Source organism: Rattus rattus, chromosome 11 (assembly GCF_011064425.1).
Source record: "Rattus rattus isolate New Zealand chromosome 11, Rrattus_CSIRO_v1, whole genome shotgun sequence".
NCBI classification, from domain to species: Eukaryota; Metazoa; Chordata; class Mammalia; order Rodentia; family Muridae; genus Rattus; species Rattus rattus.
In genome coordinates, this window is record NC_046164.1 from 7,645,059 (window position 1) to 7,659,265 (window position 14,207).

Below are 14,207 nucleotides of genomic sequence, written 5' to 3' on the forward strand. Positions count from 1 at the left end.
AGGGGGAGAGGGGTTGAGGGGAGGGTGAGGGGAAGTGGAGGGAGAAGGGGAGGGAGAGAGTGAGAGAGGGAGGGGGAGGGGGAGGGGGACAATGCTGTAAAGACAAGAATACAGTAAAGGAGCGGTGGAGGGAGTCAAGGTTCAAGGGGAGCTCAGAAGAGGTTGTTTGAAAAGGGAGGGGGAAATAAATGGCTGGAGCAGTCAGCTCAGGAGGGGTGGGTGGCAGAAAGGAAGTAAAAGGATGGAAATAGAAAATACAGAGATATCTGAGAGAAAATATGGGGTCTGCGTTTTATCGGATGTTGTTATTCCTCCACATAAAAGGGAGAGTGGAGTTGTGGCTGGGTTTTCATGCCGAGGAGATTTGACTGGAAGAAGATGTATACAGGAGTGGGAGGTTGTGTGGGCAAAGTCTCAAGAACATCGAAAGGAGGTAGCTTAAGCAACTGCCAAGAAGGGCAGAGCAGGTTGTGTGTTAAGGCCACACTGGGCCCTCAGAAGCCCGTCTCCTTGGGTACAAAGCCTGCTGTGAAGTTGGGTGATCCCAGTCCTGTGGCTTATGAAATGGAGACATCACTAACCACATACCCAGCCCTGTACAATGCCTATGATGACATAAATGATGAGTAATTCTAAAACCTTTTGATGTAGCAGGCCCAAGCACAACCAACAGCCATGCTGGAGATAATGATAGTTGGAAAAAATCAGTTCTTCTGCTCGTTGCAAGTCAGCCAAAGAGATTTTCAAGCGTGGGGGAAAATCGGGCCAGTGCAGTCAGAGGACACTGCTGCCTTTAGTACTGAGGATGTAACCACTCCTAAGTTCAGCTGTATCCTGTGAGCACAGAGCCACAAAAGCCCTGTCTGCATTTGGGGCCTGTCCTTCCTGGGCAGCAGCAACAATGGCCTCAGTAAAAATCTGTGATTGGCACTTTAAGGTCCTTCTGTCCTTATTACAGCTGGGTAGGGAATTGTTTAGGTCAAAGGTGAAGGGATATTGCAGTCCAAGTTCTTTTTTTTTTTCTCCTTTTCTATTTTCTTTTTCTTTCTTTCCTTCTTTAACTTGGAAGTCCTCAATTTAAGCACAGAGAACGTCCTTCTTGTGGAAAGGATGAAAGACGGGAGAAACCTTGAAGTGTTCAATCATCGATCCGCAGACCCTGTGGTCTCTTGAATAAAAGCACGAATTGAGAGAACGGGGAGGGAGACAATCACTGAAAGTTCCAGAAAGAGATTGGATATACAATTCATAGTTCAAGCAACAGGAGATCGGGTGGCATGATGAGAAATAAGAAAAGAAAGGGCATTGCAAAAGAAGGAGATAAGAGAAATAAAGAAGCGGGTGTTAAAAAAAAAACCAGAAGGCACAAGGAAATTGAAAATATACAGAGATAGAAGAGCAGGACCAGATGAAAAGAAAAGGCAAGCCAAGCAGATGAGAATATGGATTAGGCTAAGAGAAAAGCTCCTCGAGCCCATCCATGTAGAACAGGAAGGGGCGGGACTAGACCCTCGAGCCTGAGTCCAGGCCTAACCCAGCATGTCTCAAGCACAAGCCAGTCAAACCGACAGTGCACAATGCTTTTATTTCCAAATCCAAATCAACTGGAATGTTCTAGTCATTACAACTCTGCAGTAAGATTTTATACATTGACCCAGCGAGACGATAAAATACTTATAAAGTTATAAATTCATAAATCATGGCTACTACTAGCGACAAAAGTATATTTAGTCACAGTTGTAGCCTTGCAACTCATTTAAACCTGCTAGGTAAATCGTCTCCTGCTTTTCAGCTGCTACCACAGCAGAAAAATAGCCAGCATCATTGAATGGCATTTAACCACTAAAAGTGACAATTAAACAGATCATTTTAATAGTGTCAACACATGGAAATGTATGTGCTACCTAAGACAAAACACTCCAGTGGCTACCACCGTAAAAACCATCCAAGTGCTTATACATTTTAAAAGATTAAGGCCGGTGTGGATTGATATAGATTATAAAATCTTAGCATGGGTTAGTGTTTTTCTTCACCACTGACTCAGTTAGATGGGACACACCATACAGCAGGAGCAGGGCACCCAAGGGAGTGTAATCAGCTCCCCCGGGATTCACAACAGCTCAGGGTGTTTGAGAGTGCCTCTCTAAGATCCCTCATCATCATAGGCACCCTTGCCAGTCCATCATTTGATCCACTAGCTGGAAACTGGGAGGTGGCTCATTCTGGAAGGTGCTTGCTTTCCAAGCAAGAGGATCAGAGCTTTATTGTTATGTCCCTTATTTAAAAAACGCCCTGCACGGTGGCATGCCCTTATAATCCTCGTGCTAAGGGGGCAGATAGTGGGACGCAGAAAAAGTGGCCAGCCTATCTAGCTGAATCACTTCGTCCAAGATCCAGGGAGAGACCCTGCTTCAAAAGTGTGGTAAAGGGAGATTGAGAAAGACATCTGACTTCAACCTCTGGCCTCCACAGGCTCATGTGCATATCAACACACATGCACACAAGTGGATGCCGATGCAGACAAATACTGCACACGTGTAGATGCACAAGCTATGAGATAGGGGGCTGGGGAGATGCTCTGTCAGTGATATATTCATTTCACACATACGGATCTGAGATCAACCCCTAGAAGCCATGTTAAGGACCAGGCATGGTATAGTATGCACGTCTAACCAATCCTGGAGAGGGAGAGACAGAAAGATTCCCGGAAGTCACTCTTTAGTTGTCTACCCTAATTGATGATGTTCTGGTCAGTGAGATGCTCTGTCTCAAAGACAAAACTTGAGACTAGCCTCTAGCCTCTATACACATAGACATATGTGCATATTTGCATTGTGCACACTCAAACACTACACACACACACACGCACACACACACACACACACACACACACACACACACACACACACACAACAAACTAAGACAGAAAACAGCAGCAATAAGACCTGCTCCTAAGTCCCTAATGTGTGTGCTGGGCTATACTCAGCACTGTGGAGTTTAACACATGACAACGTGATTATGGAATCCCAGTCTCCAGACTCAGCTCTTAGTGCTATCATTCTTGTTCAGTCTTATTTAGGTCTCTTGCAGCTCAGTCTGTTTATATGCAAGACAAGGATTGAATTACCACCTCCCTCGAAGATCGCATGAAAGCTAAATGGCAAGAAAGCGTCAGAAGCGATCAGGCCAGGGTTTCTCACGGGCATCCTCGGCAGCGTCACCTCTCATCAGATGCCCATGCAGATCATCTGCAGAGAGTGGGAGTTAAGCAATACCAAGCAAATGCGGGAAATGATCTGCACACAGGCAAATTAGAACGTGGAAGATGCCGGGGAGAGGCTCATTCTGGGAGGAAAAGACTGAGCCAGGCACTGAGGAATCATGGGTAGGATTTTGATGATTGAAGTAAGGCAACAAACACTGACCCTCTATGTATTTAAAGCCTCTGCCTTTCCTGCTCAGGACCAGCTCACCTCCCTGTGACTGAAGCTTCTGCAAAAGGACACCGCCCCACTCCTGTCTGTGTCTGAGTGTGGGAGCATGGGGCCCCTTCAGGCCTCCTTCCCAACTCAAACCTCCAAATAGTCCTCGGTGCTGTGGCCATATCAGCCTCTTCCAGAATGCAGATCTGGGCATGCCTACATTATCACCAAGAACATGGGCTCGACGTCCAGAAATGTTAGCAATAAATGGAGAGAAATAGAGGAGAAAAAAACAGGGTTGAGAAGGTATGGACTGTACTAATGATTTGAGAGAAAGATATTCACAGCTTAACAGCAGCACTCTTTAAAAGGGAAGTGGTGACAGGGCCCATTTGTTGTGTCGATTCTGCTATCTAGCCACAGGAAAAGGACAGAGGGAAGGAAGAGAGGGAAGGAGGGAGGGAGGGAGAAAGAAGGAAGAAGAAAGGAAGGAAGGAGGTGAAAAGGAGGTGAGAGGAGAGAAGGGGAGTTCACACAGACTCAGTCTGAAATCTATGCACAGGTCAATAGTCTCATTCTATTTTACTAGTTGACAATGAATTGCTTAAAATAACAACACCAGCTATCAGCTGAGAGCTTCCCCAAGAAAGTTCTGGAAACCACTGGCAACCTCTATAAGAGGAGGGAATGAGTACTCAATCAGATGGCCAGAAAATGTCACCTGGTCGGCGTTTTCATAATGATATCTCTGTGAGCTTCTAAAACTACTGCAACAATGAAAGTTGCTTAGTTTTACTTAACCCAAATTCCAAGCTAAAAACAAAACAAACAACAACAACAACAACAACAACGAAAAACAACCAAAACCAAAAGACCAAACAAACAAACAAACGCCCATAAGAACTATATTTGATTTTCCAAATTTTTGGCCAAGAGTCTTTGCTTGAGGCCGACTGGAGGGTGTGAACCAGCATTTAACACATTGCGCCTAAGCATCGATCAAGTTCTTACTCCCCAGAAATCCACCATCCGAGCTAGCCAGCGACCTGTCCTTGCACCAGAATGTCTGTTTTCTCATCTTTACCCATAAGATTTGAAGGGCGAGCACGGCCATCCTGTCCGACACTCACAAAGCCCAGGGCAAATTTTTTTACAATGCATCTACACTGTGCTACTTCCCCCTGACGGTTTATCTGCTCTTTCTTCTTCACTTCACCTTCTTCTGTGAACAAGAGAAAGCTCTTAGCCAAGAGAGACAGATAGAGAAAGCACCTCAGGCTTTGGAAATTTTTGATAATGTTGAGATATGTGTGTGGGGGGGGGGAATCTATAAAGCAACCCTTGGTTTTTCCATTGCATCACCACGCCTCTAAGAGGTTGATGGACTCCTGCTTCTCAGCCCACTCCATTCGTCTTTGCTGAAAATCTTCAGCCCTGACCTAAATCTTCCAGCTATCTATTTGCTTTGACAGGCTGGGAGGGGGAAATCCCCCACACATGATATCTCCATAAGGGAGAACACAGTGAGGTGATTGGACCTGTTCCCGGGATGTGTTTATTCTTGTCTGTGTGATAGATTAAGTGGAATTTTCTTTTTGAACAGCTAAGTGCAATTAAGAGGTCTTGGGTGATGATCTCGGGCACAGCTCAGATAGAGGATAAATCCCAGAAGTAAATCCTGGCCCTCTGGAAGGTGCTCACATACCAGAGAGGGCAGAGAGGGTTCTTCTCTTTGGAGCCCCCAAGGACACTTCCAAAGACACTGTGTATGGTACGAGTGTGTGTCAGCCTGTTTGGTGTGACAACACGTGGCTCCTTACCACCCTCCTGCCTTCAGATCAAAGCACCTGAAAAATTTCATAACATTTTGTAGGAACTAAAGCATCATTTCAATGTGAAGAAAATTAAATCCTAGGGCCTTCAGTTCAGGATAATAGTAAGCAGGAAATGATCTGGTCGCTATTTACATATCCTGCTAGCCTCTTCTGGGTCAGTAACCCTAATGTCCAACTATCACCCAAAGTCTAACCTGTCTACATGCAAGCGTCGTCTTCAATGCCTCTTACAATGACTCCTGTCCTGGCCTTACATCCATAATCTGAAAATCTAGACACCATGTGAATCTCTCACTCTCTCACCACAATGACAAGAGAACAACCATTTCTGTTGCTCTACTAAACTAAACCATATGAAACTGCTCCTCTTGGATCATTTTTTACTGACTAATAGCAAACAGCCATAGACCAGTCTAAGGTATCATCTACATCCCATGAGCCCAAGGCCCTTCCTTCCCCTTCACCCTTGGCTTGAGAGCTCATTTGGGTTCCTGCAGTTATACAATACTGGTCTTTCTGCCTTCACATCAACTTTTTCTAAGCCATTTTCTATAATCTTTCTCTTCACAGAAAGGCACCCATGATACATCCTGCTTAAAAACTTTCAGACTATGCTTGTAATCCCAGCCCTGGAGGGGTTGAGGCAGGGAACCAAGCCAGCCTGGGCTACAGAGTAAGACCTCCCTGTCCCCTATCCTCCAGAAAAGATGGTCTCAAGAGGTCAGGCATCTCACAGCAAGGAGAATCTCCAAGGAGCCCCATCCTAGGTAGACCTTAATCTTGTACTTGTAACATCCATGGCAGTGAGAAAATCCATTTCTGCAGTTAAAGTCTCCCAGTGTCTGGTGTTTTATTATGGTAGCCTTGGGAAACAAACGTTCCATCCTTCACGAAGCTACATCTCTCATATGCAAGCAACACATCTTCATCTCTATCCTCAAAGCCTGCACCAGGGCCAGCCTGGCAAGGAACATGGGTCTGCTAAGTACTTAATGAAAGAGCAAGCAAAAGAACATGTAACAGAGTAGTGGGGGGGGGGGCGTTTAGAAAGTCATACATTTAGCGACAAAGTAAACTTCTACATTAACACACTTTTTCTGTTGCTTTCATATTTGAAATATGCTTATTCCAATCCCTGTGCAATAAGGATTTCTGAACAATGGGTGATGGCTACTTGATTTAAAATCATGAATACACAAAATCTCATGAGACCTGTTCTTGTGAGACTGGGGCCTTCCAAAGTCATTGAGAAAAGTCCTATGATTCTCCATTCTAATGGCTCCCATCGGCCTTAAAAAATTAATGCAGTTCCTAATCATCTTATTTTACTATCAAAGAGTGTTCTGGACCTTGGATAGAAAAGAGCTCATTAATTATTAAACCACTCCAATCTCCTTATATAAACATTTGTTTATAAAATATGTCATAGGATAAAAGTTTTAGGATCCACACGGACAACAGACTGGAATGAAAGATCTTCCGTAATAGGTACAGTAGGTACAGAGCACACCCTTCCTCTAATATCCCCCTAAGCTAGTCCCTCTCCATCCTAGACAATCACCTCCCGCTTGTAGACCATACATAATATAACCTTCGTCACGACACAGATCTCCCCAAAACTCTCACAGGGCCCGAGATCCAGCCTCAACTTTCACCTGCAGCATCCGGCTTTCTACATTCTGGTTCCAACCTAAATTCCCCACCCTGTTCATGTGTTGTGCCTCAGTGCCAGCCATGTTCTCCATGTTCTCCACTCTTGTTGGGTGACTCCTCCCCCACATATGACCCATACTCTTTGCTTTCCACGTTTGCCTTCTTGTAGAACCACATACCCTTCCTCTAACTCAACCCTTGCTAATCCACAGGAAGCAAACTAGGTTTCACCCGCTCTGTGAAGCCTTCCTATCTTGAGCTTCCTCTCCAGCCCCCACTGGACTCGTACAGTCCTTATGGCCTACAGGTATTCAGCACATAAATCTCTTTGTACCATTTGTTAACTGTGTCTTCTGTTCATCCCCTTAATTGGCCTGAAATGTCTCTCTTCCTCATAATACTTCCTCATAATAGCCACGCAGTAGACATCCACTAATAGTTTTGCTACCATTCTCAGTATGGTTTAGATCTTAAGGGTTCAGTCCCCAGGGTCATGATACTGGTGGAAGTGACAGAAGCTTTGGAAACCTGTCCAGAGTTCACTGGGTCACCGGTGGCTACCGAACTTTCTCTCTCTCTGTTTGACTACCTGTTCTGTAACATACGCTTTTTCATACAGGCGTGCTTCTTTCACAACATGACACAGTTGAGAGAAGGGGGCCCTTACCAGACTAAGCTAAAGCTAGTGATAGGGACTTGAACCTTCAAAATTCTGAGCTAAAGGAACTATTTTTACATGTTAGCTGCATCTGGTATTATAATTACACACAAAGTTGACTAATGCTTAGTTTTCATGGAAGCAGCTTACACACCTTAAAGTATGCTCAGCAGCTGAACTCAGACTTTCCTTGGGAGATAGTCAACACCTGCCATCCACAGACATTGCTCTGGGAGGAGACACCGATGATTATCTCCCTCCTGAGACAACCCTGACTGTAATTGGAAGTACCAGCCATACCCTGCGTCCTATGTGAGGTGCTGTTTATTTCTCTGTGGGTTTGGATGGAGTATCGTTTCTCATGCATGCCTTACCACCGAGCTACTCTCCAGCCGGCCCACTGACTAGACTCAAACCTTAATGCTGAACTGCAGCTCACAGTTTCTGTGACTCAGATTTCGCTCTGAATTCCTCATTATTCCAATGAAACCTGCACTTGGGAGTTTTCCGTCTTCTCAGATGATAGAACCTAAAGTCTCATATCTAACCTTAGGATTGTGTACAAAAGAAAATATGCCCCTGGCAAGACACTGGTACCAACCAGACATGTTGAGAACATAGACGATGGTTTACTATGTCCCAAAATTAAACAAAGTGACAATTATTGGTGCTGTCCTGGTGTTGTCTTGCCTGCTGGACATTAGTGGATTCAAAAATAGGTATTTTGATATTGTTATGTGAAAGGCCAGGTGGATGGTCACAGACAATGTATGATTCTAACATTATTGATGTTTCAAGTCCTTCCTATGTCTCTCCCTGTGTCCCTCCCTTCCTCCCCCCCCCCCTTTTGGATTCTAAAATGAGGAAAGGGAAAAAATCATCTCCTGAGAAAACTTCTCTACTTGTAGCTTAATCTCCCTAAAATTCTGTGCCTGGGTGAAGGGCCCATCAAAGAGCAGGGGGTGAACAAATGTTCTGAAAATGCATTTTTGTTATCCTAAAATGTACATGAAAGGACTTGATAATCATCACTTCATTCTCCATTGATATGAGATTCTAATTTTCTCCCAGGACTTATAAGAGCATTATTAAATTTGCATCTGAAGCTACATGTGGTGGTGCACATCCGTAATCCTCACCTTTGGGAGGTGGGAACGGGAAGATCAGGAGATCAAGGCCGTCCTCAGTAATAAAGCAAGCTGATCCTAGACCGTGTGTGAAGATTAATCTTCATTACCAATTTGACTGAGTCACCATGGAAACACACCTCTAGACGTGTCTATGAGGATATGTTCAAGGAATATTTAATAAAGAAGGAAGATACACCCTTGTGACCTACGGGTTCTGTCAAACTCCTGTACCATCCTTTAGTGTTTATGAAGGGCTGTGCCCTCAAACTGGGAGCCAAAATACTTTTCCTTTCTTAAGTTGCTTTTGTATTTCATCACAAGAACAACAACAAAAAAGTAACGAACACACTGGGCTAACTGAGACTCTATCTCATTTTAAAACAAGCAAACAAACAGAAAACAAAAACAGGCAAAGATGGTCACATTCAAATCCCCAGTTACCAACTGTTTGATGGAACGTAGTGAAATCAGTTCCTAGACAGGAGACAAGTACCCACTAGAAAAAAAAAAAAGTGTTTGCAGTTGAGCCAAATGGACTAGCACCAGCACCCTTTTGCCTGGTATGACGCCTCCGGGAGCTTCCCCAGAATTCCTTAAGAGCGGAAAGATGTACCACTCACCAGCACAATACCCGACAAGGTTCAGGAATTGCTCATCCTTGCAGCTGGCCTTACAGCGCCCACTGGAGAGAGTAAGGTGAGGGTGGCAGGATACACAGTCCGATTCCAGAGGCCCATGGCACTGCCTGCATGATGGGTGGCACTCTGTAGAGAGGGACAGAAGCCGAGACTAGAATCAGCAGTTCAGTATGCAAATACAAGAGTCCTTCCATGCACCCCACTTCTGGTCACCGGCTAAAGACTCCTCAGCAAGCCTGCCATGTGCCTAGACCAGACCCAGAGACTGCATTTCTGGGATCAAAGGGGAATATTGTCCACAAACATAACAGAGAATGTAGAGTTGTAAAAATCTGAGGCATCATTCACCCATTCCAGAGAGGCCATCCCCATGTATGTGAGTAGGAAGTTCAAAGCCAAGCTTGACAAGTATATCCTACTCCAAATTGAGAGGGGGGGGGAGGGGATGGGGGAGAAGGAGGAGGAGAGACAGACAGAGAGACAGAGAGAGAGAAAGACAGACGGAAACAGACAGAAAAGAACAAAGATAGGGAGAGGCAGAGAGCAAAGAGAAGAGGAGGAGTTTTGCTTTTCAGAAACTTCTGGCAGACGAACAGGGAACCATACATGGCACATGGCGGGTGAGCATCCCCACCAGAGTGCGTTACCAGCCAGCCTCTACCTCCAGGACTCATCTTGGAACCCTTTTATCAGTTTAATCAACAATACTTAATTAAACACAGAAGAACAGAAAAACAGTCGCCCTTCTGGAGGTTATCAGGAGCCCGATCTGAAGTTCAAAGCCTTAGACAAAAATTAGGGCCAAGTTATGTCCTCCTCAGAAAAACCACCAAATAAAAGAGAGGTACAGGAGTGTGAGAAGCCAGGTGAGCCTCTGTAAGGAACACACAATAAAGATCCAGACAGAGAGGACACCCTCTCCCCAGGCGGGTCTTGGCTGCAACTGGCCTGGGCTGCCAAAGTATGTGGCTGGAGAGCTTTGTGTTCCTAGCCAGGAAGAAGCGAGCTAAGCCTGTCTGGTGTCAAGAGAGGGATGAGGGTTTGGGATGCCAGTGGGGGAGCTCGTGGGGGTGTGAGGCACAGGGTGGGGAGGGCAGGTGCTATATAGAGCTTGCTGACACCAACACACTCCCTCTTGGAACACGGCTGGGCTGGGCAGCCTCTGACTCAAGCCAAGCGCCTCTCCCTTCTGGCAAGAGGCCAGGGAGAGGTAAGATATTTTAAAAAGAGGGTGCTGGGGCAAGAAAACAAACTGCTGATTAGAGGGACGAGATCAGTCTGCATTCCTAAGACTTCATCTGGGAACCAGCCAGGATACACTAGCATTCCGAGGACAACTCCACCCTCCAGCTCTGCCTGCTTTAGAGAATGTCTGCAGTAACCCGCATGCCCTGCTTCTGGTGGGGCCGTCTATCTACTGACAGGGAAGATGAGGAACTCTGAAGAAGACTCTCCTTTAGAAAGTTTACACACGGAACCACTGGGGCCTGGATAAAGGCTTCTCAAGCTAGAGGACTTCTTCAAAGGCCCGGCTGAGAACAAAGCAAGCAGCCATCCTACAGAGTTGATGGGCCTTTTAAAGTAAAGCCCCCAGGGGCCCTGAGATGAAAAGGTATTTGGGGGAAAAGAAGAAATTTCCAGAACAAAAATAACATCTATATCCAGCCATCTATATTTAAATTAACTCTACATTTGCTCTTTATAGTTTAGGCCAAAAGAATCTAATACATGCTCATTTAAAAAAAAAACATATTGATGGGGATGGAGAGATGGCTCAGTGGTTAAGAGTGGCTTCTCTTCCAGGGGTCCTGAGTTCAATTCCCAGCATCCACACGGGCAGCTCATTGCTGTCTGTAACTCTAGACCCAGAGGATCCAATACCCTCTTCTGGGCGATAGGCATACACTTAGTGCACAGGCAAAAGACTCATTCAATAAGATCATTTAAAATATTTATAAGTTTACTACACATTTTATAACTCCTGAAATAACATGGGCTATGATTCCCTTACAAGTTTTTCCCCTATCAACTCGCCTCAAATGTCTATTTTTGGAAACAAAAAATAGACTTCTGAGAGAATGTGTTTGTCTTTTCCACCCTGCAGATGTAATAAACAGCACCACCATAGGGTGCTTAAGTTTTACTATTTCGCCAATTCCAATAAAATGCTTTACTAATCTGAACTTGTAATTTCAGAAATGTCTGTTATGGAACGTGGAGGTGCTCTTAAATTGGGAAGACACGTCAAATAAGGAACTAAAGACTTTATTTCTCTCTCTGTCTATTTTTTTTTTCCTGCTGATACCAAGGGAAGCAGGGCTGGGAGCTGTCAACAATTGTATCTTGTGCCTGTCCTGGAGGCACACTACCAAAGCGGGTCCTCAAGCCACCACCAAGTCAATATATATACTGACATGAATATTTCATGAGCTCTAAAAAGAACCTACAAGGTTCTGGGGAATATATATATATATATATATATATATATATATATATATATATATATGGAGAGAGAGAGAAATATTGTGTGTGTGCGTGCGTGTGTGCCTGCCTAAAATATCCCAAGAAAAACCTTCCAAGCTGAGCCTATCAATCCCAAGAACTGCAAAAGATAATTATCAAAATTAATTTTTCATTAAACTTTATCTGAAAAACTTAACGATGTAGTTAAATTCTCCCACCTACAGGTAAATTAGGATGCAGGTAGCTGAAGATGACTGAGAGATTAATGCCTGGATTAGAAACTAAACAATAGGTTCTTACAGAAGACGCCAAGGGGCTAAGCAGGTTGTTGACAGAATTGCTACTTTCTCTAGAATGCTGCCATTCACAGAACATTAGTTGGCTTGAACAAAATGTTACAGAAACTTAGACAAGCCATCTATCCTTGTATTGTTCTTTGTTTAGAAGCAGCTAACTTTGTATTTGTAAGCAACTAAGTTTGTGCTGTCTAGAGCCATTCATTTCAAGTGGCAATAGGTAACCAGAGCAGAAGAACATCACTGAGAGAAAGGGAAAAGGCTTTGGATGGAATTTGTCTCAGTCGCATATCTCAAATCCTGAAAGGTAACGGGGATTACAAAATGAACAAACAAGTAAAAAACCACAGCAAGCCCAAGCAGCATAGTGTGCAGAGCAGAATGGCATGGGAAGTGTGTAAACACACACAGTGCTCACTGTGATTCCTCAGAACATGGGGACTTGCATAGGACAATATTTGGAGACGATATAAAAAGGCACAACTCTAATTCGTTCTCAGTTACTGGACAGCAGAGATAAAAGATACCTCAAAGGAGCATTTCGTTTTGTTAACAGAGTGGCTGTTTTTGAGTTGTGGGAACTCTACTCTCAACTTTTCTTTCATATTCTGAACTTTCAGATCTGGTACACTGAACACAGACTCCTGAAACAACTACAAAAAAAAAAAAATCAACCTTCACTTTAAACAGGGCCATAGTAACAGTTATATTGAGCTAAATTCTGGATCTTACACCATGTAAATGCTTTATTTACCCTATGAGAGAAGATATCTATTGATGTGATTGTCTCCCAGATGAGAGAAACCCAGCAACAGAGCGAGTGTATTGAACTATTATAGTCTGCAAGGCACAGCTATATATAATTTCCCCACTAACTCTGCTTCCTCTGTGGAAGAATCACGCCCCTTGTCTTCTTTCTTCACACCGCACCTTTAAACCGTTGAGTGTGAGAATCGGATTTCGAGCCCAGTTCCATCACTGGCAGGACGGTGCCTCTAATCAACGGTCTTGTCACACTTCGAAGAGCAAAGGTGAGAACAGGAACTTCGCCCCAGCTGGCCACACACTCACCTGTACAAGTACCTTCCTGGTTAAAGTGGGTCTCTGGACACTGGGAGAGGCAGCGCCCAGCCAGCAGCACGTGGGCAGGCCCACAGCCTGTGCAGTTTCGAGGGCTCTTCCCTTCACACAGGAGGCAGGATGGATGGCAAGCTGGAAAGGAGAGTAGAGGAATTTATTAGGACGGACCCATGTGAGGACAATAGTTGTCTTCCTCTTTCAGCCCCATTAAAGTACACGCTGTCTGTTCACTTGGGTTTCCAGGACACGCTGTACACGCTTTTCCCTAAACGCACTGTTCCTATGAGGTCAAACACAAACGCCCCCAGACAGATAACCATTACAGTCACGTATTTCCTTCCCCAAGTTGAAGGATGTCAATAGAGAACCAGAAAGCATGAACGGTTTTCCTATCTTGGGATAGCTGTCACTCTGGAAACTAGCCTGCTCCTCAGATTGCTCTAAGTAAAGAGAAAGGATTGGGAGGCAGGGGAGCCTTGCTAATACGATATCCATTCTAAGACGGAGCCTGAGTGTCCATAGGATAGAAAGACTTTGTCGGCATTTGGAACAATAGGAAATCAGTCACGACACAGGCAAGGAACAGGGCAAGCATGTGTGGGATGGGGGTAAAGTCTAGCATAGGAAGCGAGAGCATTGCTCTATGATCCTCCCTAAATCAGAAACACCTTGAGGTTCTTGCTTCCTTATCGGTAAAACCGGGATTCAGTGCTTACGATGAGAGAGATACATGGAAAGTCTCTAGACACAGTACGGTCCTTATAAACCTCAGCCGTGATTATTAATAGTAAGCCCAGTGTCACACATTTCCAGATGTGCGATTAAAAACAAAAACAAGAAACAAAGAGAAAACACCTAAGCTGGCATTCACCAGACCTTTAAGGGTCACTGAAACCCTTCTCCTCAAGGATTAGCTTCGGTAATTTTAGAAGGTGCTATGCAAGATGCATTGGGAGAGAAGCAACCAATAGTCCTACTCAGACTATGAGAAACCTGCAAGACAAATTATCCCTCAGTGTGATAATGGCACCC

The 14,207-nt window shown here is 44.6% G+C and overlaps 1 protein-coding gene across 1 annotated transcript in view; it reads right to left on the reverse strand.

Annotated features, from left to right (window-relative positions):
- Positions 1-14,207, reverse strand: part of Fras1 (Fraser extracellular matrix complex subunit 1) — a 250,306-nt gene that overhangs the window by 160,253 nt on the left and 75,846 nt on the right. The window contains exons 18-19 of the mRNA XM_032916779.1: positions 13,167-13,307; positions 9,319-9,462 (exon numbers count right to left, since the gene is read on the reverse strand). Of these exons, the coding sequence (XP_032772670.1) occupies positions 9,319-9,462; positions 13,167-13,307 (285 nt within the window). The remainder of the gene's footprint in view (positions 1-9,318; positions 9,463-13,166; positions 13,308-14,207) is intronic.